We start from the raw sequence: 26,174 nt of genomic DNA, 5'->3' as shown, positions 1-26,174 counted from the left end.
ATTGAGAAAGCCCACCTCTGACTGGGCGTAGCACTGTCTGTAGGGCCAGGGGAAAGGCTCAGCAAGCCCAGGTATGCACCAACTCATTCCTCTTCCACTTTCAAAACAAAAGAAGAGCTTTTGTAGCAGCCTTAAACAAGCTCTTCAGAAGTAAAGCCTATACACTGTGTTGGGGAAAATAAAAAGAGGCAACTTCACCCTCCACTGAAACGCAGCTATCTTTGAAGCAGGATGCAGCAACTGGTTCACAAAGCACAACTCTGCTGAGCAGGTTACGGCAGGAAATGAATTCCACAGTTAATTAGAACTGCAGGGAAAAGCCAGGGAGGCAGAATGTATTTATTCCAATTGTACTCAAAGTGCACCAAGCCATACTGCTCCTGCCAGTTGAACACAATGAAATCAGCAGTTGCAAGGGGCTCTTCAGCTGCATTGGTGTATTATATTCAAATGACAACACCCATTTCAGAGGTGTGATGCCAAGAAAGTCTGAAAGCAGGTGGAGCTGAAATTTCTGAGACTTTGAAAACAGCCCTCAAGTGATCACTCTAGTCTGATTTAGCATGTGTTAGCTACATCCAAACCCTCCAGTGAAGCTGGTCAGATTTCCTTTAATACCACATGGAGGGCACAGATTCAAGTTTCCTCAAGTTCCCATTCTGAGATTCAAAACTCAGAAACTGACTTAGGCAACGCAGTAGAGAAATGGGGAAAAGAATACACCTGTGATGATTTAAGGCAATATTAGGATTTCAAAATATGATCTCAGTTTTAGGTTGGATATCTGCTTGGACAGACTACTCCCAAGAAAGACAATGTGCAGGATTATGCAAAATTCAGGCAAGTATCTGGGCAGGGGAGTTACCCATAGGAAGGACGTGGAAGAATAAAAAAAATAAACAAATATGAAAGACAGCTGACTATGGAACTAGAAGAGTTTCAGAAAACAGCCCAATGGTAACACTACATTGCCCTATAAAATATTTCAAAAAACTAATCACCCACAAACAAACTAGTTAGCTTATGTTAAACAAATTAATTCTGGGAATAGTCAAAGCAGCTCTATTCTCAGTGCTCCAAATCTTTAATAAATGTATTATAAAGTAGATAAGACCTGACAAAGTAGTTTAAAAGCTTGTCATATCAAAAACTTACCTGCCAGCCTTTGTCAGCAGTTCTGTAATATGGGTAATGCTTGGTAATGTGGGCATAGATCCCACTTAGTGTTAATTGCCTGTCCTGTGCTGAAGAGATAGCCTGCACAATTAGCTGAGCATAAGAGTAGGGTGGCTTGGACTCGTCCTAAGGAAAAAAAAAAGTTTAGTTATTTCCTATGCTAAAGTTCACCAGCAACCCCAATTAAAAAAGCCCTCCTCATCCCTTTCACTCCTGCTTTACACTCTTTACACTGTCACCTCCCAGTTTAGGGCAAACGTGTGCACAAACAGAACTTAAAACAGATTAAATTATCTTCTCCCTTCCAACATCCCCACTATCAAACACAGACAAAAATGGTAACTTTAATCTGCTTCCATTCTCCAGTGAATTTGCCACATGTGCTTCTATCAGTACAAGGGACAGAACAAGGACAAGCAATTGGAAGCAAAGAGTTACAGGGCATGGTGCACATTCAGTGCTTTCAGGGTTCATGAAACTAAAGCCTTGAATTCTGCCCAATTACAACTAAAACTTTGTCAGAAAGTTTCATGCAAGATGCTACCAGCTCTCTTCCAGCCACAAGCCCAACATGAAACTTGATCCTGTCCCTTCAGTCTCCAGCAAGACTCGTTTCATTCTAGGAACTTCAATTTGTTTTACAGATCTCATATTCCCAGCCCTTCACACTACTCCGTCAAGAACAGCCCTTCTTGTCTCAAGGGAGAATTCAACCTACAAAAAGAAGTCATCTAGTGTTGTGCTTCTCCACCCAATCTCAAATCAGGTGGTTTTGAACCTAGACCTTTAACTTTGATCTGAAGATCAGCTCACCAAAATTAAGTTTTATCATAGTAACTCAGTTATTTTTTAATCTAAATTCCATTGTGACTCTCCTCATTTAACGCTTGCTTGGCAGGTGTTTGTTTTAAAGTCTGACTACAGATTTCTCATGACAAGGATCTAGTTTCTTCCTGTTTCCCTTTTCCTCAACTGCGTTTTGCAAAATACCATTAATTAAAAGGAGAAAACAAGACTGAATTATAATGCTCCGTTTCTTTATGGGTTCTTGATTTATCAAACAAGCAAGACAAATTATTCTTGCTTAACCCTGTTAGTGAATGACTTGAATATATTTTGGGCAGCTAAGCAAAGCAGATTCATCATCTACCACAAACAAGAAGCTGGTTTGAAGGCATGGTCTTAAAACCCTGGAGGATATTGCACACAGCGCCCTTATGGCCAGGGTATTCTTAGACTCATTTAACTGCATTCAGCACTGGTAATAAACTGCCAGGTCTTAATAAGCCTCCCAATGAGCCCTGTTGGGTAAGTAATGTTTCTCTGAACCTTTGGGCTGTCCCCGCCAGATGCATCTGCCTGCTGTTCTGATGCTGCTTTTGCAGCATACTCCGCTGCCAGCTGCAGATCCGAGGTAATGTTGTGAACAAAACGATATCCTGAGGATCCAGCACCACGTGGACTGGCTGGGCAAGAGTTGGGAACACTGGAAAGACAAAAAGGAAAAAAAAATTTACCTTATTTAGTAACAAGACACATGGTTCTTATTTCCTAAGGTACAGGAAAGCTCCCAAGTTGCTGAGAAGCATACATGCCCTGAATTTATTTTTGCCTTCGTGGCTTATCCAAAGCACAGAAAGATGGGAAATAAATACAAATAATCAGAAACAATCAGAGAATAACGTGGAATTCCTACAAATCCTGACACCACCGCCCCCTTCCCACGATCACAAGAAAACAGTCTCAAAGCACTGAACAGCTTCTCTATGCAAGGGACTTAGACAAATATACACTGAAATTGGGATGAATAACTAACTACATAGCTAGAGACAGGTATTGCCTTGTTTCACCAAGCACACAAAATGCAGCTAAGAAGGGAGCTGCAGTCACTGCTACAGAAGGCAGCTCGTCTCATCAGCTTTGGTTAGCGTGGGGAAGAGACATCTGAGTCCTGGGACGACCACGAGATGGCATTACAGGAACAACTACAGAGCAGGAAAGGCACGCTAAAGCTGACGAAAACCTACAAACAAATAAAAGGTCGTTGTAATTTGCAGCACCACTCAGGCACACAGAAGTGAGTGCTACAAGATGAGAACTAATCAGAAAGACTTGTCTAGGGATCACACATCCTTGATTGGCAGGGTACAAAGGACAGGAGGAGAGGGATGAGGCTGGGAAATTTAAGACCTGAAGTTCCCCTCTTCCATCTCTCCTCCATTCTGCAGGGAGGGGTGCAAAGCCAGAGTGGCACGACATAGAGCCAAATCCCAGGATTACATACGTCTTCCGCCTAAGAGCTGAGAAACAATGAGCAAGAAAGCAAAACAATACACAGAAGATTAACGCAGCAAAACAAGCGGTTCAAATTGTATGACAAGATGCAAAATGAAGCCCACAGCTGGAACCAGCAGTCAGGAAAACCGGTATAAAAAATCCTCTTAGCAGTAAAATGCCCAACAGCAGTGCTAACCCTGATGCAAATAAAGGCAGTGATACCCACACTGTGCAAAGTGCTGCACGGGAAACACAAAACACGGTCCCTTCCTCACTAAGGTGGCTGGCCAAACAGCCTTCCCCATACACACAGAGGAGAGGAAACGGTGAGACAACCCTTGTTTGCTCAGTGGGTAACACCTCCTGTGCACGAGCAATGTGACAGGGTAAAGAATGACCGTTTCCTAGCAGTCCACCCCGTCAACTGAGAAGCGCAGCTTCTCCTGCCTCTGTGACACCTCTGCAAATGGCTGTGGTGCTGAGCTCAGCACCACCCAAGGCTGTTTTCTTTTAAAAGGGAATTACAGGATTAAAGGTAGAGGCTGGGTGAGAAAAAAAAAAAGGCAACAAAAATAATCCAGCCACAACAAACCCCTGCAATAGGAAACCCCAGCTCATCCGTCTGGCATATGGGGTGAGCCATACAAACCACTGCACAGGGCTTGGTAACATTTCCAGCACCCGCTGATGGTCCTTTGTGTTAGTGGGTGATGCTGTTCAGAAGCATGGCAGGAGGTGAAGCTTTCAGGAGGTGTAAGGCAAATAGCCTCAATGAGCCCATACATAAATCTGTCTTTGCAAGAGATAAAAGTGTTTCTTACCTAGTCTTTCAAAAAGCTGAGACCTGTTTGTGCTGAAAAATTAATCCAAGTTTGCTATTCCATGCTTTGAGCCCACTTTGGAAGCGGTAACACCACACCACAGAAGACGCTCTTGATGTCTTAGTACTCACACGCAGAGCTGGTGTGAATTTAATTATTCTGCTGTCATTTTTCAACAGCTTTTCCCTATACACACTTCTTATAACGTGTAGATAATTACAAATTAAAGTAATTTTCATACATGAAACAATGACAAATCAAAAACGTGGCAATTCTTTTTATCTTAGAATTTGGCACGTGAGCAACTATTGTAACGCACAGACTAGGAATGGAAGAGCATGAAACAGTTTGCTGATTCTTCATTTGCAGAAATACATGAAAAACAATCCCTATAAACAGCACCCAAAACTAAGTTCACGGATATTGAAAACAGCAGTTTTCCAGTAAAAACACACTTCAGAGCTATATTTCTATCCTCCTCACCTCTGCTCTTTATGGCTTCAAAAATCGTCCCATGCAGTTCAGACACAGGAATTGATTCATTCTTTGAGGAGGAAAATGAAGTAGCCCCATTTTTACTGTTCAGATTTGAACTGTTGGAGCTGATCATGAGCTTTAAGTATAACTTCTTGCTTTAAATAAATAATCAATCAATCAAACAAACAAACAAACCCCCTCCCCTTGCAGGGCTGTGATTCTGTTAAGAGTGCTGACAAATCCCCTCCAACCTAAAGAGCTGTTAACTCTTTGAAAAGCCCGTCTCTCCCAGCAGATAGCTGCTGAAGAGCCTGATAGTCCCTGAAGGAAGGAGCTGCCCCTTGGGACAGCCACAGCAGTATCTGAAGATTTGGGAGAAGTACTGGGCTTTCACCAGGATGGTGCGCGTCCATCCAGGTGGACCTGCCTCCTTTCAGCCTGGATCAATCATCAGATCAAGAGACCCTGGTAGAGAACATACAACACAATCTTATAGCCACTCCATGCAAAGAGCCAGGGTAACACGCTGCTGAGTGCTCAAGCTCTCCGTCAATCATCGGAGAGCTCTTAAGAGGAAGGGAGAGAGAGCTGACATGGGGAAAAAACAAGGTGACACAATCTGTTCCCCCCCAAACACAGGACAGAAGGAGTGAAGAAACGGTTTTACTAAAAATACCCTCCTGAGGGTTAAGTTAAAATTAAACACTAGTGGGGTTTAAAGAAAACAAGCAAACACAATGCAGTGACATCAGTTTCCTGGAGTTCCTGGAATTCTCCTCGCCACCCAGAGCAGGGGCTGGCCAGGGACGCTGCATGCACTCCCCCCCTTATTAAGAAATACTAAGAAACAAAGACTTTTTCCTCCAAACACCTGCCTGTGCTATAATAACACAATTAAATATGGGGATAGTGACTACAACTTGCTGGATATTGACATCCCCTCAGTGCTTGAAGGGATAATGTGACCCATTTTAAGACTACAAACATTTACTGAGCAAAGCTACGGCCAGATATGCAATTTCACCCAGCCCTCAGCCACCCAAGCGTACTGCTGTGATCTATGCTAACTGTCCATGAGAACACTCGTTAGCTTACAAGCAATCTAAGCTAATTTGCATTAAACTTGTCTGTTCGGAAGAGGGCAGGCTGTGGAGAGGAAGCATGCATTTTATGCCACTGAAAGACACCCAGCATGTAAGCAAACCAGCTGCAGTTGGCCACAGCCTTAACCCCACGACACCATGGTTAATGCCCCAAGCCCCAGAGATCTTCAATATCCACCAAGAGGATTCAGCATCTCGACTTGAAGCACTTACTGCAGGCAGCCACTGAGACACAGTTCCTCAAACATCACGCCGAGACTCAGCTTCAGAACCAGACCGTGACCACGTGCTGAATCACAACAGCCCTTTGCTGCATGTTTTCCATTTAATACTTAACCCTTGTTGTAGGGCCAACAAGCTGAGGGCTGAAAGCAGTGTCTGCAATACACTCACCTGTGTAACAGGCAGAATATCATAATCACAGGGCTTACTTCTGGCTATTAAGAACATAACAGATCTCATAGCATGATTTACTTTTGACTACTGCCAACAAGAATCCAGCCTCTTAAGTTCACAGCACTTTTTAACAACTAGAAAATCTTTAAATACCAACTATTGGAGAAGATGTGCAATTTACTGCATTTCTGCTGGAATGCTTCAAGTCACTTTGTTTTAACTGCAGAATCAGAGTGCAAAAATAGGATGCACCACTGTGTGCATGCTGCATCCACTCCCAGGATGCTGGATGCTGTTCTGTCTTACTTCATTAAAAAATAAACATAAATATCACATCACAATCACCACAGCTAGGCTCAGAGAAGGTACTGACTGGGATAACTGGGCTGATCAGAGGTACGGAATGGATTCCATACAGAAGACAAATAGTTGAAGACAGAAAGCTGAGGTGCGAGGTGACAGCCTATAAAAACAGAGCCAACAGAAGGCGCACAACTCCTGTCTTCTTCTAAGTGAAGTGCTGGTGAACATGAAATGAAACTAACAGCGGGTCCAAACCAAGAGGAAGTCCTTCTATGTTTGTAGTCAAACCGTTGAACAACATGCTATAAGACAGGGCTGATGTTAAGTTTATGTGAACACAAAAGGCCATTATAAGAGTTTGTGGGAAAAGGAGGAAGACAGGGAATCGTCAGGGGTTTTATGAGACAGAAAGTTAAAAAGTCACTGCTCCAAGGCAGTCCTTGAACCATGACAATGGTGGAGGCAGACTGAACACCAGTAAGCATTACTGGGTATTTTCTATGTTCTTAAATTACCCCAAAGACACCTGTCTGAGGCAGAATACCGGGCTAGATGGATCCGCTGCCTGAACACACGTAGTGGTTCGTATGTAAAGATCTCCAGACTCTCTCCATCTAACCACATTTTACAGACTTGGGGCGGGGGAGCAACAAGTGCTTAAATGATTTATTTACGGTCATATTACAAGTCTGTGAGCAAGCTGGGAACAGGAACACTCCCAAATTCCAGTGCCAATTTCCCCAGAAGGACAGGCAGTAGGGGAATGCAGGAAAACTGCTGTTACTTAATTCCATTCTTTTCTGCAAGAAAGATATCTGTAGGGCTCAAGCCATGGAAGCTTAATTTAAGCCAGGTGTATGGATAAAGCACTTTCCCTCCCTAATGGCAAAGAGGAAAGATTACCTGGGATTCCACATAAAATTGTTCACCTGACTTGGAACCTGCATTGCTGAAAAGAATATAAAAAAAAAACTCTTGTGGTTTGGGATACGGTATTCACATGAGCAGTGCCTTTGAAAAATGCCTAAATGCACATTTCTGAGGCAGGTACAAAGACACAGCAGTGATAAGAAACCACCTTGGCAACACTGCCAATACAAAGATTCCTGTCTGAGCAGGCTTTTTTTTTTTTTTTTTTAAAGCCCCAATTCAGTACAAAGGGAGAATCCTCATTTCTTAACAGGATCTTTTCTAACTGGAGGTATGCTTCCCTGCACACAAGGACTGTATTAGAGAAATACCACAAATCTCAGACTACTCCTGTACTCCAAGTGCCTTCACATGGTATACTGAAAGATATAGGGACTTTTTTTTCCTCTCCATGTGCAACAAGCAAGAACCAGGTCAAAGTACAGCACTTCAGCTTGCGAAACAAGCATTTCCACGATACACCAATCAGAAGTAATGGGTGCGAATCCTCTGCCACTGTCTCCTTCCTTAGCCTAGCCCCAAAAACATAACTCAAAGAAAGAAAGGCAAGCCCTTGCACGTTGCACGTTTCAGACAGGTTTCAGAAACAATCACAAGTGGCGAGATTGCCAAACCACGCTGGATTTTGATGTGAAAAGGGAAACATGAGAGCTACTCTGCCTGCTTAATGCTGAAAAAAAAACGCAGAGCTGTTGAACAAGCCACAGCGAGAGAAAGTTAGCTATCCACAAAAGTTCAAATTGTTTTTACTTGTCTCCACTCCAGCAGTTCCCCTCTTAGAAAGGAAGTGAGCTCACTCTGGCTGTGGATTCAGCGAGCGTTTTACACCAGCGCTGATCAGGGGAAGTGAAGGGAAGAGGAAGTGCTCGTGTAGCTGGTGACTTCTGCAACCCTTCCTCCAGCACATGGCTTGGCGCTTCTCCACTAGCACATGGCCCATTATCTGACATAAACATGCGTAGGAACTCCCGAGCCCGGTATAGATCGCTGCAGTTCTGATGGGATGTATGTGCATCGCACTACTTGGCTTGTGGTTTGGAGACAAGGGCGATTAAGAACAATCACCATTCTGTCCGATTGTGGGAGTTACCAGGGCTGTATATTCTGCCCGAATGCAGGAAGTAATGGATAAACGAGACAATGCAAAAGAGCCTGCAAAAATCCTGCCTTCGAGCTCTTCACTGGCTTTTCAGTTAAGTGGCTAACAGTGTTATAGGAAGAAGGAAAGCCTGAATGAATTGGAACATGCAATATTTATGCATCCTGTCCCACTGAGTGCATGCAACCACTGAAGTCAGGGTTCACTCAAACTCCCATTGCATACCTTTCAAGAAACATGCAAGTTCATTTTAAGACCCAAGAATTCTGAAATGGTGTTGTAAGGCTGTCCTAGAGCCTAGAAAAAAGCACGCCCTCGTTAGCAAGCCAAGTCTGAAGCAAAGCACATCCAGCACTTACACATCTAATATAACATGGCTCGTAAGAATACATACATACACACCACCCCCTGCCAACTTACACTTCCATGATGCTTTACAGAATAAAAGCCCAATCCATAATTTATCTACTACACAGTCTTGGAAAGTAGTTATTACGCTCTACATGCATAAAAAACAACCAATGAATTTAAATGACCTGTAAAAGGCCACAAAACACATTGGTGACTTAACCAACATAACTGCAGTTCCTGAAATGCAGGCCTCTGAATAACCCACAATCAGGGCATGCAGCATGTTACTGAGCTCATTTGGCCTCGTGAAAATAAAGGGAGTGTGTGTGTAGGGGGGCAGGGAAGCAAATAAGGTTGAAAAATTTATAGCTTCTGGAACTATAAGAGTTCAGCTCACGTCTTCTGTTTTGCTAATCAAAACTATAAAACAAGAGTGAAGAAGGATGTCAGCTGATCTTTCATTTATTCATCTAATTAATTTCACTGCAAACTAGGTATTGACTATTCTAGCAATGACTGAACGTGGACAGGCACATTAAGTGCTAAAAATTCTCTAAAATGTAAGTTTAGGCCCCCACACACACATGGACCACTTTAACTATTAGCACCTCACCAGGTGCTTCCCAAGAGGTTCTCACAGAGCTCTAAGGGCTCTTCCTCCTGTATGTCAAAGACTTGTTATTTTTATTTACTGATAAAGTCTGCATACGTGAGCTACATATCCATCCCCTTTCAGTGAAAAAGTACAAGACAGTGTTCAAACCCACAGTCATTCCGGTACACAGATAAGTCAGAAGTAACTGCTGGAAAATGTGAACACTGATACTGACTCCACAGTGCAGCACTCTGAATTGCTTTACTGTAGCATTTATTTTACGAGTGAGAACGTTACTACTATTTAGAATAGGGAAGAACATGCAGAGAAATTAGTTTTTAGAAATACCCCAAAGAAACAAAGCAATAACCCTGAAGGGCAGTACTTTAGAGAGATGCTGCTGCTTTGGAGGCAACTTCAGAGTGTAAGCTCTACTTCAGAGTTAAGCTACCACTACGGGGTCACTAACACCAACTGGAAGATTATATATAAAAAAAAAAACGTAACTAAACACTATAAATCTGAACTCCAACTCAGCATCTTTTCGCTCCAGCATCATACCTTGCCTCTGTGGATCTGTTTGTAATCCAAGCACAAGCTGCTCTGAAGACTGGATTACAACACACATGGAGGTACATCCACGTAGGTATTATGGATTTACAGCAAAACCAGGCAAAGTTAACGGGGTTGGCAACACAGGTGAAGAACTCATCCTCACCAAAAGAGGATGCTCCAGATGCAAGTGGAGAACCCTAAAGCCACATACTGAAAGCCAGTCCCCTAACTTCTGAAATTGATTGTGAGCATCAGATGTCTCCCAATGGGCAGAGCTGAATTTAGCCAAACTGCACATGGCTTTCAGACAGCTTTGCAGTGCCCTGAGTCTACTGAAAAGAGATTTCTGCTTGAATCCAGGCGATATACTGCCCTTTCTTATGACGTACAATATGGACAGGCTGCTTCTACTAGTTTCCTGCAACCACAGCAGCCTTTTTGTTTCAGACTGTGGAAGCCTGATATTTTTTTTGAAGGATTTTTGAACTCAAAGCAGGAAGAAATAAGTTATTGCCTGTGTGTAAGCCTCACAAAGCATGCTGCCAGCCAACATTTTCCCTTAAAGCCGTACAACAGCACTGAAAACATCTGCAAAACAGCCCCTCCTGGAGATAAAACACCTAGCTAAGAAAACAGTAGAAACGCTTCTCCCTGGGAGCAAGCAGGAATCTTGCTTTGCAAAGCTGCTGAGGGTGGCAGGTTTGCTTTTGTTTAACTAAAGCTCATTCCTTCTCTAGGCGGTGCACTTCGCGGAGGGAAAATAAATAGGCTGGAAAGAAACCCAGCAGCTTGCGGGGGGGGGGAACCTGCAGGGAAGCGAGCTGCAATGGGAACGGGGAGGCAGAGCAGGGCTGGGGGCAGGAATGGTTGTGGGACCAAGGGGTGTTTGGGTGCAGGAACACAGGTAAGGCCCCGGCCTGCGGCCTGCTGTGGGGTGGAGGCAGGAAGAGGAGGCCGGGAGCCGCTTTCCAAAAAGGAAATTTCACCCGGCCAAGGATTTCCAAAGTGCACTAATTTTCCATGGGCCAATCAGGGAGGAGCGAGGCAAACGAACCAAATTAGGAAAGTAAATACTGGAAAGGGGGAGAGGGAGGAGGAGGAGAGCAGAGCCTGTGAAAACGCCTCCCGAGGCAGCTGGGGAACGGGGTGAGGGTCCCAGCCTGAGCCCCCTGCAGCCCTGCTCTGGGGAAGGGGCTGAGGACACCGTGTCAGCCTCGAGTGCTGATAGAAAGACACCAAAAAAGACAGCAAGAGTGCACACTGACACGCTCCCGAAGGGCAACGTTCCCCTTCTCAGAGCAAAACACCCAAATCGTGTCCCAGATCACGGCCCCGCAAGAGGCAAGAGCTGCAAGACCCCACGGAGGCAGAGAGGGAGGTCGAAGGGGCTGAGCAGGGATGTTTACAAACGTGTCAGCCCCTCCTCTGGAAGAGGAACTCAGAAACGAAAGGGATTTGGCAAGTGAAACCTCAGATGTCTTTTGAGGTTTTCTGAAGACTCTGCTGGGTTCGCTTCTGCTCGAGACAAACGGATGCACTCATTAATCATCTTTAGTAAACACCCCGTTAGGGGCTGAGCACAATTCAACACCACTATTTCCACTTTCTCCTTATGCAAAAGAAACATTCTCGGGGAGTCAAATATCAGTTGCAGGCATATGCCAGAGCCAAAAGATACAGCCTCCGTTAGTAACACAAACCACACTGCGCTGCTCTGCACAGGATGACTGAATGGAAACTAAATACCATATGTTGGCAAAGAAACCATCCCCCTCCCCTCCCAGCAACAAGCTTCATCTAAAAAGAGAAGGTTAAATATAAACTAAAAGCAGTGCCTGAACAGAGGGCTGAAACCACAGCTCCCTCCAGCCCCCTCTTTCTAGAATATCTGCACTGCACATCTGTGCAGCTCTGCAAGAGGGGGGAAAAACCCAAACAAGCAAGGGCCTCCAGCCCTATGCAAAACCAAACGGGCTCCATTGTGACCCTGAAGTCATTCTCAGCCATGTCGATTTGAATACTACTCACCGAATTAGCACTAACTGACAGAATGTGTTTGTTTATTACAACATTTTACAAATCTATGGACAAGAAAACAAACCAGCAGCTATTACTGTTACCGGGTACACTCTCATTATTCTGGGGTCTACACTTTTTAAAGCTGTAATACATCATCCTATACCATCAGCTACTGCTTATTACTTTATTAACTAATTACTACTACTTTATTATACTTTAAGTAACAGCTTCAATGTTAAAAGAGATCAGTGCAAAGCTGTAACATCAGGTCTTTGCTGAGAAAGGAGAGAAAACAGTCGAGACAGTAACTTGATGTTCAGGTTGTGTCTACTGCACATTCTTGAATCGGATAGCTTACAAAACAGGATACTCGCACAGACGCCCATTCAAATCGCTACAGCCCCTCTGTGCATGGTCAGCATCCTCCCCGTTTCCTTCTATTCCCAGGAAACCACATGCCAGTGGCCACCCTCATCCCTAGCTCCAGATAGCACCGGCACCACCCAGCAACAACAGAATGTTATTGAGATAAAAATAAAATAGGCCGTCCTAACAATATTTGCCTGCTTTCTTTTCTCCGCGTATATAGGTGGGTCTTGACAGATCTCTCTAATTCCTCTGCCAAAGATAAACAGCTCCATGCTGAGGCCAGCCCCCGCCCTTTAGAGCTCTTAAACAAAAACCCTGAGCCCTGCATTTAGGCAACAAAATTTTAGACTGTGCTCCATCATTCTGAACATCAGATATTTCACAGGTTATTTTTAATGGGGCATTTCATGCATCAAGTATAGCAGATAAAGAGCACAAGGCTGATAAAGGCCGGCGTCAGAACAGAGATGGAGTTTCCAGAACACACACAGAAAGATGAGAAGAACCTCAGGAGGGTGGCAGGGGATGGGTAACATCTTACCTGATAGTGCCTGTGGGGGACGGGAGGGGACTGACCACGCTCCGGAGATCCGGCTCCGGGATGTGGATCTTCAGAGGCGATATTTGAGGGTAAAGTGGCCGAAGGGGAGGCGATGAGGCTTCTTCTTTTACTTCCTCTTTATGGTATAAAGATGTGAACTGGATCTTTATAACCGTGCTAGGGAATCGAAAAGTACACCTGTACGGGAAAGAAAGGGAAAGTCACTGTCACACATGATGCTAAACAGTTTGAATGTTTTTATATGTAACTATTGAATCATTAATAAATTAACAGCATAAAAATCCACCACCCACTACAGCATCTTTCTGCCCAGACTCCTAGGCAGGAATTGTTCATCATTCACAAATCACTGCATATACATCACAGGGATTTCAAATGCAAGCTGAAGGCTTGGGTAGGCTAAATGATTTCCCCAAGGCCATGTATTCCATCAATGACTAAGCGTGACATAGAACTACAAAGACAAACCGTTGGGTTCCTGCTTTATCAAGGTCTAGAATTTATCTTTTATTGGCTCCTTGCACATAACTCAGGAAGGTACGAGTTACTAGAAAGTATCAGGCCACGAGTAACACTCAACAAAAAAAGCCATAAAGACCAGACAGCCCAAACAGCCCCCAGGAAGACCAGAGAGCACCATTTAGAGACCGGCCTCTACACACTGTAAAACTAATACCCATTTATATCTCTGCACATGACACTAAAAGATAATCTAGCAGGTTTCCTATTAAAAAAAATACCTTTATTTACAAGTGACTCCTTTGGACGGCGTGGCTTATAGCTAAGAGGGTCAGAACAGGGCCGCTACAAGTCTACAGGGTTTCATTTCTTTTATAAAAACATTTCTTTCCAATTGTTACTTAGAAAAAGCAAATGATCACACATCTACATGTGTAGCCTTCAAGAGATGCTGTGAAATTCAAAAGGAAATAAGCACTGACATTTTCTGTATTTGAACAGAAAGCTTTCTAATTTATAGCGTCTACAATAGGCACGGGGCTGTAAAAGCGAGTGTTCTGCAGTTCTACTTATTGCGCTTTAATTAGACAATAATGTGCAATCAATACAAGCTTTCCAGGGATCATTTCACTGATACTAAGGTTAAAGAAGCAGGAAATAAAAACCAGGTTTCACCGTGGGAAAGGCCAGCAGAGCACAGCGATTGTGCTGGCTTCCAGCACCTCGCCTACAGAAGGAAATGAGGGGACGTGGGCAGCGTTGTTCTAGCACCACGAGCACGGCTGAACATAATCCCTTTAACCAGGGTATTATTGAATCCTGTAGGTAACAGAGCCAGGTGGTAGGCAAGTAAATCAGCGTTTGTGACTGCCTCATCTCACCTCTGCTAGTGAGAGAAATACAGGGAAACGTTTTGTTGCTGCTCTAAAAACATACTTTCCTGCTCTTGGTGTCTCACAATCTAGTTCTGCTGTAAGGTAACGTTCAGAAACCTGCTGTGAAAAGAGCAAAATTATCATTCTGGCATGGGAAGCTCCTTCTCATTTCCCATCTCATCTCGAGTGAGCTGGCTCAGCATCCGGCAGCACGGAATCGCCGTGGTGCTGCTACGTACAGTAGGAGATAGTCCAGCTTTTCATTCCCTTCAGAGGTCCTGTGCTTGTTACTGCATTAAATAAGACCACCACTGCTGCCCATGCAGCCTGGCCATGCATACCTAGCCCTTCTAACCGAGCCCAGGACAGTCCAGCCCTCGTTTAACAGTGCTCAGTGTGATCCCAACAGGTCTGGCTGCCCTGCAGCAGCTCTGCAGCACGGCCGAGGCCAGCCCCGCACCGTGGTGCACAGCAGCAAGGAGCCCTGTCCCACCACCACCACATTTTGCTTTTCAGAGGAACCCAATAATGTGAGACCAGCATCTCCTCCTGTCGCTGCCTCCAGGTCATGCATCCAGCTCCTCAACTCCATTTTATTTCCTGATGCTGTAACGTTAGATAAGAAGGTGCTAACTGCACCCAGGCTGGTGCCAGCAGTCCAGGAGCAAGGACAATCTTCACAAAGCCAACTTTTGGTTTTCCTAAATCCTAAATCAAGCTAACTGTGAAGTTTAAGGCGACCCAGCAGCCGTGTGCCTAAGAGGCCTGTCTCGCACAGCGTCTCCTTGGGAGCCCTCCCCGGAGCTATCGGGTTCAGCCACGTGATTTACCCGCACTGGAACAAGGGAGAGAAACGGGGAGGCTGGGCTGGGCTGGGCTGGCTCCACAGGCAAACAATTTGTTGGCTGCTGGGATTTCATTTTTAGAAAGACAGCCCTCCCAGCCCACTGGAGCAGAACCCAGGCCGTGCAGCTAGCTTTAACATCTCGCTAGCCAGCACGTACGTGGCCCTTTTGTAAGAACCAGTCCCACAAAAAGCAGAGGGTGGAAATCTGGGAGGGTGGGCATGGTTTCAGAAGGCTTCTGAAGCTTGGGCTGTGCTAGTTCCTGCTGCCTGGCAGAGTGGGGGCAGCTAGTCCAAAGTGCCTGCATGCTTTCAGTGCTGTAAAAACTGGGGACGCAAGAAATGGAAGCGCAATGCGAAACGCAGAGCACAGATTCCTGCACAACTCCTCCCCTCCCTCAGGGGGAAGGTGCCTGGGATTAGCGTTATTGTTGCAGTCCCTGTTCCAACAACCGCAGAAATACCAGCAGGGACAGCCTCGGTGCAGCCCAGAGACACTGCCCCAGGTCAGCCGACATGCACTGACACCGGGGAGCTGTGTCACCGGGAACTCGGGACAGCCTCACCATGAACCATGTCACAGCCAGCTCGCTTTTCATTACACTAAAGCTGGATGCAGTTTTAATGAGCTTTTCTAATTGTTCCCTTAATTAACCTCTTTCCTAGCAAGAAGGATAAATGCAAATTGTATCAGGTAGTGCTATTTAGAAACCGAGGCACATTAGTGCAGGATTTAAGCCTATGAGAATTGTACTTCCCCAGAAGATAAGCTGGACAAGACAGGCAGCCCAAGCAGAACTGAGCACGCATTCACTAAGATTACTGTATATAATTGACGTTATTTAAGCTGAATTAGACTATTTGATCCATGTTGCATGGTTCCTATCAAAGATGCACAGCAATTACCACCACGGCTTAATGTTTCCATCATGAGAAAAAGATCAATCTGGAAGTTAGACTCAGCATATAAAGCATAACGAAGACAACAGCTATTTCCAAAGGTGTCTAAGATGCAACTCTTTTAAGCACCTCAGAAATTCCCAGCTGATTACAGAGCAATGAATTAACGGTCCACAAAAAGCTCTCGGTCACCTGCAGGCAGGAGGCAGCCTGCCTCGATTGCAGAAGTGCAGAGCTGTCCTCGATAACCTGCTCCAGACAGGTCCAACCTGCAGTCCCAGGCCATATAAACCTCACCTATTGTATAAAACATGATGTAACTGTGTGTGAGTACATCTGAAGTCCTTCTGGGAAAAGGATTCTCATTTCTCCAGGATCCTTGCGAGGCGGGGAGAATATCTGTCTTAAAACCAACAACACATGCATGCAGCAGGCTCCAGAAATTGCATGGAAACAATTCTTGCCTTGTGAGATTGCAGGCAGGAGAAAGTCAAAGCAAACGGATTGCTGGCTCCCTGCTGCATGCCTGAGCTCCCTGAACGCACGCTATATATACATTGGAGACCAAGGGCAGGAGGAGGAGTGCACATGCCACACATTGCTACAGCGACGTAATAAACAACAACAACAAAATGTTGCTAGAAATGCTTGTTTGCTTTAAGTACGACAGAATTTCAAAAGTTTCCTGGACAAGCTCCTCACGCTGACAACACAGCACCCGTGCTATTAGGCTTCCTTCATGTGGTGAACCAGCGACAGTGACCACAAGCATTTCATCTACGTAAGGCCTGAAAATAAAACGCTAGGGAACACTAGACTTTACATAAACATTCACCCCTAATGCATGCTTCGGGGAAAATGGTTAGGGGAAAAAAAAAAGGCAACATGACAACTCCATACCCTGCGTGACACCATAAAAACCAGAAATGTTCTCCCCCCCTCCTCCAAGTGCCTTTTACTCACAGATGCAAAGGAGATTGAGGTGCATTTGCCAAAAGGTAGTGCCAGACTTGGTAGAAATGGAGGCTATTCACTGATTTCTTTGTTAGAGCACCCTGTGTGCTGCTCCACACCAAATGGCTTCTGCTAAAATCTGTTTCACAAGGGCAAGAAAAGGCTGCTCAGAGAGACTTAGAAAGGAGACAGGAAATGGAGCTGGATTCAGGGCTGTGCATTTACACCGCAGAAAAGCACGGTGTAAAAACAGAGAAGACAAAGATCGTGAAGAAGCCAAGTAAAATAAAGAAGCTTATGTACATACGCATGTATTTATTATATATATTAAACATCATTCTGGTAAATGCAAAGGGGAGTAACCAGAAGAGCTGTCACTCGCGTTGCCATCACTGAGCCAGCACTACCTCTGCCTCCTCCATCGTGCTGCAGTTTCTGGAAGCCGCTGCTCCTGCGAACACGCCCCGAGCACCCGTGCTAGGAGCAGTGCCAGGGCGCAGGCTGAGCAAGAAACGTTTCGTGAGATGCTTCATTGAGAGTAACGCTTTTCGCCATCTGAATCAGAACTGAAACACGGGGCTGTGGCTCCATTCAGAAAAATTAGTTAGGCATGATGGTGTCCCTCTGCTGCAACTGCCACCTTTTCTTTTTAAGCTCACGGCTACCGGTAGCACCCCCTGACCCTGACACCCTTCCCTCTGGCACACCACGCCAGGGGACAGCAGCCACAGCACACCCTACGAGGTGGCAGTCACCTCCCCAGTCAGTGCCCTGCTCAGACCCAGCCAACGCTGACAGGCAGAGCTCTCACCACAGCACCAAGTGCCATGGCGAAACAGAGCCATCACCCGCTAAAATTTGACTGAGGAGCCCCACAAAAGCCTTTGTAAGAGGTATTAAAATCCCCAACCAAACCGCACACACCAGCCTTTATTCTGTCCCCTCCAACTCCTCACCAGTCCCGTGCCATTCACCCAGAAGAACACCGTATTATTCCTATGCACAAAGCTCCAAAACCACGCTGGGTTTCTCAGCTCGACTGAGAATTTGCCTTCGTTCACCTTTGTTAAGCCATTACCATTTCCAGTTATTTCAAGGTACCTGATTTCACCAGAGGGCAAGATGGATCCTTCTCACCCTTTAATGCAAGGTGTAGGGTAAACACCAAAATTTCAGCGTGCAGGTAGTGCATGCAGCTGCCTTCACAGAGAAAGAAGTGCCCCAATTACCTCCTGCAGCTAATTTTCCTGGTATTCCGTAATCAGCTAAGGGAAGAACAACGCGCTAGCATCTATGAAAATCACGTTCCCATTAAGTCATAAATCCACTCCCTGTTCCTGCCATACTTTGAAGCAGCCTGAGAGGAGGTGCCTTGGCCAACATGAAAGACTCACTGGGAAAGTTTACCCAAGATCAAACTACATTTGGTTAGGAGGAGATGAGAGTTTGCTTCACTTACCTAAACACGGATCTAAGCCCTGAAGGCCTGCCCGTGGACAGATAAGCAAAACTACCTGACACAGGAGCAGCTACCTCAGATTCCCATTTCTTCCAAAATAAGGTGCAAATCATTGCTGCGACCACTGCACGACAAGATCTGTTGCTCTGTGATGCTTTGCTCTGACCGTGGGGAGCCTGACCACAGACAGACAACACGTTTCAAAACAACAAAAAACCGTAAAACACAAAAAATTCAACTGCAAAATGCTTAGAAGGGTTCCTCCCCCACCCAACCCCCTTCAGTAAGGGAAACAGCCAAATCAATTTTCTCCATCTTCTCCAAAAGGAAGGTAGCCCCTTGCTCCCTGATGGCAATAATCATCAGCAGCATTGTGCTCACGATGATTATTTTGCTGGAACTGCAGCTGTCTGAAGCAGCGAGGTAAGCAAAAGCATGAGTAACAAAACCACCTTTCAATCGCGAGTGAATTATAGTGAATATTATTTTGAAGGGATGTCATGAAACCATACAACAAGCTCTGTACAGCTGTCTTAGCTGTCACAGGAGATTATGTACTACTCACCCCTCCTTTACAACAAACTAATAATATCATCAGCCAACATTTCCTGTTCCCCTCCCCACCGCAGGGATTTATTTATTTTTTTTAAATAACATTTTGTAGCCAACGCCAGTAAGAAACCTGCTTTATTGTCTACTTGGCTGGTGCTATCTGGATCCCAAATGAAAAAGTTAATTGCACCAAGACTACAGGAGGAGTTCTGGAGGAGTGAAGACAAATAGGTTTTATTCTCCTAAGTCTAAATCCACATTACAAGATAGGCATGCACCTATCACCATGGCAATTTAGAAGTCGTTCTGTTTGTTTTCTTCACATCTCTTTAGGCTAGGGGACACGGGCAGCATAACTACCAGGTTTTTAAGACCGCCTCGTCCATTTTGGAGGTTACCACAGTCTTAAAGCAATGAGGTTTTCAGCGTTTGCTATTTCCCTTTCAATTGCACCACTGGTCTGACCAGATTTAACACAGAAATCCTACTGAAGGCTAACCCACAGAGTCCAGAGAAGTATCTGTAACGTGATTGTCAGTAAAATAACCTGCTGCTTCTACAAAGAGAGAACCGAGGGGCCTGTAGGTAAATGGTGAAGCCCCGAACCCACTGCTCCTTGACAAAGGCCACGGGGATGCTTCAGTACATTTGTTCTTCCCAAGATGGACCAACTCAAGCCAAGACAAGGCAAAACGAGCATGTTGTCAGACAGCAGCAGGATAAGGAAATAAACTGTGGAGCTCCCTGTAAACACACCTCTACTGTCATCCACTGCTGTTTAGTTAGAAGAAAAGCTACAGAAGTCACCGTGTTTCTAACGTAACTGAAGGAAAACTGGGATCAGAAAGCATGGAGCTTAACTGCAGATAAAGGAGTGCAGCGATCTCTGTAACCACCACAAAGACTGAGCAACCCATTGAAAAGTTTGGTTATGGTTATTGTGTAGGGCACGATAGGAGTTTAGATCCAGGAGGACTGGTTTCTAACTTTAAAGTCACCACAAGTTTACAAATCGCTTGCCTTGGATGCTTTGTAACGCAGTCACTGTATGTTGTCCATGCTGTCCTGCTCAACACTGCAGATACACAGAGGAGGTAATGCCAGCTGGGATGGAACTGGGATGAGTGAGTCCAGGCTTGAAATAAGGAGTTGAATTCAAGAGACAGCGATCTTAATTCTACTTCACAAATGTCAGTTCTCTTCTGTTGGGAACTTTTTTCCAGAACAATGCCAGCAACCACTTCCATTGCCCTGTGACAGCAGATGTATAACTCAACCTCACTGTCCTGGTCCCTGCATTAGCTGCCTCCTGGCTGTCCTGTCTGCCCCAGAACTAGCACCAAACGGTGTTTAGTAAAGGGAAACTCACCGGGAAGCAGTGAGCATTCCTCACGCCCAGTCCAGTGGCACTAGCAGCAACTAGCCTATAGCTCTGCATTACTGGAAGGATTTTCTGTCCTTCCAAATACCTGTGGAGGTGATATTCATTCTCTTTTTTGTTGGAGGGAACTGCCAGGCAGAGCAGCCCCCTGGCCTTGCCCTCCGACACGAAGGAGGCGGAGGGGACGAGACTCAAGGGGAGGAAGGAGGTACCAGCAGCAGTGCTGCAGATTTCTGGCAGATAATTAAAAAACAGAGTACGTAACCACAGACTCAGATTTGAGCATCACATGATCCAAACAGCGCCTTCTCCTCTCAGAGGACGAAATGCAGCTCATTCATTTTGAGAGAAGCTCCGCTCTCTATCAGGTACGTCCCATCAGCTACCACGCCGATGCTTTCAGGCTGGAAATTTTCAAAAGTTCCTGAAACTGAAAAGTCGATTTTATTTTAAGTTCAGCTTAATTATTCCAAACCCAAAGTCAACCAGCTGGGGCAAGACACCAGCGGCATGAACAGAGCCGGGAAGTGTTTTCTGCATCCCAACAAGCCTTCCCATGTCCCGTACCCACAGCAATCCTCGCAAGGCAGCAAGGTCAGGGCTCCCGGAGTGGGTTTTGTCACCTCGAAGGGGCTTCACACAATGCACAACACGTGCTTTTCAGCATCTTCACGCTTCCAGAATTTATTCACCTGTTGTCCTTGAGGGAAGCAAGCACATTAAATGGCTGAACAAGGACAGCACGTCAGAAAAAACAGAATAAAATAAAACTGCCACTTGGTCACAGACGTGACCTTTTCCTTGGACTTCACGCTACCGCTTGCTTGGCACCGTACACGGGTTAAGGGATTTTTTCCTTAATGAGAAGGCACCACAGGTTACACCGGGATTTGCCTAACACTGCATATTGCCATGTCTAAAATGAGGTTTCCAACACAGCCAGACAAGATTTCAAATGGGCAAAGAGCGTGTGCGGGCAAGTGTATCTATTTAAAACAAATACTACCAGCAGCATCAGGCAAAACCACAACTTATGAATAGCTATGCCTCTTAAAAGCACCAAGTAAATTAGCTATAATGACTGTTTCTATTGAGCTCAGTTGCACTGGGCTTCCCTTTATGTCGTTTCATCAAGGCTCGCAAACGCACCAAGAAACGCTTCCCCACGCAGGCTCATTTTGAAACCTTCAGCGAGCCCCTCTGAAGAAAGTCACGTTCGCAGGAAAGTTTGGGCAAACTCTGGGATTCCCCTCCTGGCCAGCACCACGCACGCAGAAGGACACGAACAGAATTTTTTTTTTCAATTTTCAGCCCTCTCCGGCCGCTGCAGACATCCCAGGTGGCTGCTGCCCATCCCAGGGAAACGGAGCCAGGCAGGTGGCGGAGGGGGAAAGGGTAAACACCCCCAGGCAGATCAGGAAGGCTAAAAAGGAAAAGAGATACCAGAAACCCAACCCCATGAACATCAAAATGCTGTTCTGGTTCACATATATCTTCCTTAAGAGCACACAGAAAATAGGCTGCTTTTTTTTTTTTTTTTTTCTTTTTGAGGCTCTGACGACTAGATGTTGAAAGCAAAACCTTCAGGAGGGTTTGCACTGAAACACCATGCTGGGCGACTTAAAAAACAATCGTTTTATTCTACACAGCTTCCCTACAATTTCTGATAGGCTCTCTAGCAAACCTTTTAATTGCTGTCAGAGAGCAAACTGATAAAACGAGCAACAACACCGCCAGGAACAATGGCAGTTAATTTTTCAAGCGAGAACGTGCTAGGTTCTTCCACACTGGAGAATTAATAGCGAAGAACCAAGGGCTGTATTTTTATTTGTACATCCCTCACAGCTCTTTAATGATGTTCTGATTTTATTCTTTGAAAATTATTTGAGATGTCAGGCACAGCTTTACTTCAACATCCTCCCCTTTCAAGAATAAAGCACAGTACAGGAAAGGGAAAAAAACAAAACAAAACAAAACAAAACACAAAACACAAGATATTGCAGTTGCTTTTTTTTTTTTTCTGTGTAATGAAATACCACAGCAAGGTCAGGGAATAAATTCTGTGAGTATGAAAACAGAATCTCGTAGAAGAGCAAGGAAGAATATCATCAAAATTGCTGAAAAGGGTGTTTCAAGGAGGTGGTGGAGAGCCAGCAGGAGCGGTAGGAGGTTCCCCCTGGAGTCACCACCCTGCCCACGTTATGGATGGGTCCTGTCCAGATCCTATATCCCCAGCACTGCTGGACAGGTCTTACAGCAGAGCTGCTCGGTCCAATACTGAAAAAAAAAAATCTACCAGGAGCTGCTCCAGAAAGCTACTAGAGTGCAAAGGGACAAGAATCTGCAGTTTCTGAAAAATAACCTTCCTGAAACTTCTCCAGAAGCCACTCTAAGTCAGCTCGTTGTGTTTCTTTATGCCTGCAAAAAAAAAGCTGAAAGATATCCTTGAAAAAACATAATTACCACTTGTTTCTGAACTCAGTGGAGCATCTGACTGGGTCAACCCACACCTGACTGGATCTGAATTCATCTATACATAAAAAAATAAAATAATTTTAAAAAATCTACAAACACTTATGTTAAAATTAATCCAAACTTGGGTCTGACAAATATCTCCAGACTGATTATAAACATGCAGGATGATGTCAGAAATCAAGCCCTGCTGTAGTCAAAAGAATATCCTTAGCAGGCTTTTTTAACAAATACCATTAAGGCAGATTATTTTTGGTGCTTGGGTCAGTGACTCTGCTAGAGCCCACTACCAAGCCAACCTTGTTAAATAGGTACGTCAATAAAAGATGGAAGTTACTTGATGCCTGTCCGCGAGGAATGGAGAAACAAAGAGGTGATGCTATAATTGTACCTCAGTCAGTTTCGCATTTCAAAACATTGGAGTCAGCTTCAAAATATGCCATTCACTCCAAACGAGGAGCGCCGGGCACAGGACTCGCTATCAGAAGACGAATTCCTCTTCCCCTCCCAAGCACTCCCATTCCTTTAGAAACCAGCAAGCTGCAGCTCGGTGCCACACGGGGAGGATGGCACGGAGCATGGCCAGCCTGCAGCATTTAAAGGTCTAACTCAGCTGTGATTTTACATCCATCTCAATTAATCTGCAGCATCAACAGCCACGGGGATTGGAGGGTTTTATTTGTATTATTTGTAAGGTCTCTGAAGGTGAGCTCCGGCCCCGCTTCTAGCAGCTACAGAGGCTGCTCTGTTCCCCTCGGTTCTCCTTACTGTAAACAACTCGGTGTTTCTGAGCAAACTGCTAAGATACAGTGCACTTTTTTCCTGTGTGTGTCAGATGGGAAGCCACGGCTCAACCCACCACCGCCCCGCGTGTCAATTCGAGCCTCTCTCCTTTACCGGGCCTCTCGGTACAAAGGCAGGGGAGAAAACAACCTCTGTGTTGGTGTGCAAACAGTTACCTGCGGACAGCATCTAGGTGACTGCCTTTCAGGTCTAAAATTAACCGTAAAGCTGCTGTTTATTTTGAAGGCTGGCAATAAGGAGCTGGTTTAAGTGTCAGAAAGAGCAGCCTGATGAAACCTCAGAACCTGGTGTGAAAGCTCGCCACCGAAGAAGTGGGCTGGCACGAGGTGCAGGCGATGCCTCTGTTTAAACAAGGCTGGCTGCCGGCCCCAGAAAGTTTCGCTATCAACGCTGCAGATGGCTGATACGATCTGCAACACACAGCACACCCATTATGTTGTTTTGTTGTGTGTGTGGTTGTATACATAAAAATAACCATAGGTAAGAAGCTCCGTGCAACACGCACGGGCCCCCGTGTGCCCACTGCAGCCGTAATCAGGTATTTTAGCCTGTAGAGGTCTAGATCGTATCTCAGCAATTTCTTTACCAAACACTAAATATCTGATCTTCAGAGAAAATGTAAATTATGTGCAATATTGGAGGGGCACCTCTCTCTTTCATCATCCAGTCTCATAACTGCAAAAGTCCCTTTCCACGTTGGGCTGAGCAGTCTATTAAATTTCTTACTGTATTACCTTTTTTTTTTTAATTTTATTTTTTTAAGTTTAAAGCCTGAAAGTTATCAATCATTTTTTTTTTTTTAATAAAAAAAGAACAAAACTCCAACATGCTACATACAGCGTTCCTCAAAAGCTAAACAGCCATTTAACCCCACTGTTTGCACGTAACAAAGAGGCTAGGAAACGCTGCTTTAGCTCAGAAAAGATGGATGGCTTCTTACGAACCTACCCCTTTCTAGCTCTGATGTTTCTCTATTTTCATTTATTTTCCTAAAAAGAGTGCTCGCCTACCAGCCTTCCTTTTTCAACCTCCTTGCCACCTGTACAGCAGCACTGCCTCTTAAAGGGTTTGTGCCCAGCCTGGCCTTCACCCCATTGGCATGTTTGAAAGCCGGATCTCTCTCATCACCTCGAGAAAGCTCGTGGCCCCCTGCTCGAGAGCAGCGGGGTGATTTCCGCGCCCCGAGCTCAAGAGGAAGGAGCACACGGCCCTAGCTGAGCTCTCAGCACGCCGTGCTGTGCCGGCAGGGATCAGTCCCTCGCCACCGTGCCTTTGAACAGAAGCCTGTCTGATACGCCGCGGCCTCAGACACGTGTGCGATTCCAATAACATCGCCCGCGGCTGGAAATAGACGCAGATGTCCAGCCAGCCGCTCCCTCCTCCCAGCCTCCTTTATGTCAATAAATCTTAACCTGGCTGTTTGAGCAATGTTTAATCATAAACAGCTCGGAACGGGCTCCAGAACATAAACAAAGGGGAGTAGGAGCAAAGCGGGGAGCCCAGTCCCGAGACGCTGCGGAGGAGCCAGGCAGCAGGGCGCAGAGCCTGGGACCTGCAGAGGAATGGGACACGCACCTGGTGTTATCTCAGCCAGCCTTGTGCAACAACGCTAGGCATGCAGGACTGCTACCACACGAGCATTTCAAGGATTAAATGCGTTAACGGCCTCGGTTCCCTTAAGAAAAATAATGAAATTGCTTAGAACACCCACTTAGATGCATGAAAATAAACTCCCCTCGTTGATCTCATCCCACTGCCATCTCCAGCGCAGTCAGCTCGGTTCCCTTCTGTGTTGCCAATCAAGCTAAAATTAACTCCTCTCCTCCTGCTCACCGCACGTGCTAGCGCCGGCGACAGCAGCACGGGGCAGGAATTGCACCTTGCTTTAGGGAACAAGAAGTGCTTGGGATTTGCAGAACCTCTCCTGAGATTTTAACTGCACCACTTTGAGGGGCTGCACAGCTCTAGTTCAAATATTTCTGAATACCTTCGAGTCAATATTGGCCTCTTCTGATGGCCATGTGGAAGCGGTGGCTCCTATCCTGCTAAGCCAGGGTCCAGTTCAGAAGAATCAACACCACGCTTGTCACTCCTGCTTTGACTCTGAAGAGCGGACATCTGCCTTAAGACAGGATTTCTGCAAAGCCTCGGAGGTCTTTTCATTGGCATGGCACTTAGTGAAGTTTGGGGCATCCTTAGGACACAGAAATTCACTTTATAGGGGTTTCTCTCTGACAGCATCAGCAGTAAATATCTTGTCCTAGTGTTCACTTTTAAAATTGATCCATTTTAGAGCCTGGTGTGATTCCTCAAATGGGGAAAAAAATCCAAATCAAAAATAAAATCCCAACCCTATCAGATAACCACTAAATAAAATTAAAGAACAGGTCAAATTGGCAGAAAAACATAACAGAAGCAAAAAAAAACAAAAACAAAAACAA

General features: G+C 45.3%; 1 protein-coding gene across 2 annotated transcripts in view; it reads right to left on the bottom strand.

The window, feature by feature from the left end:
* The window catches only part of FOXK1 (forkhead box K1), a 54,702-nt gene that overhangs the window by 16,196 nt on the left and 12,332 nt on the right, over positions 1 to 26,174 (bottom strand). For both annotated transcript variants that reach the window (XM_082772179.1, XM_082772180.1), the window contains exons 2-4: positions 13,013 to 13,210; positions 2,506 to 2,662; positions 1,156 to 1,302 (exon numbers count right to left, since the gene is read on the bottom strand). In XM_082772179.1, coding sequence (XP_082628305.1) covers positions 1,156 to 1,302; positions 2,506 to 2,662; positions 13,013 to 13,210 — 502 coding nt within the window. The remainder of the gene's footprint in view (positions 1 to 1,155; positions 1,303 to 2,505; positions 2,663 to 13,012; positions 13,211 to 26,174) is intronic.

This window comes from Aythya marila, assembly GCF_965140915.1.
Source record: "Aythya marila genome assembly, chromosome: 15".
NCBI classification, from domain to species: domain Eukaryota; kingdom Metazoa; phylum Chordata; class Aves; order Anseriformes; family Anatidae; genus Aythya; species Aythya marila.
This window is presented reverse-complemented; position numbering and strand designations above follow the sequence as displayed.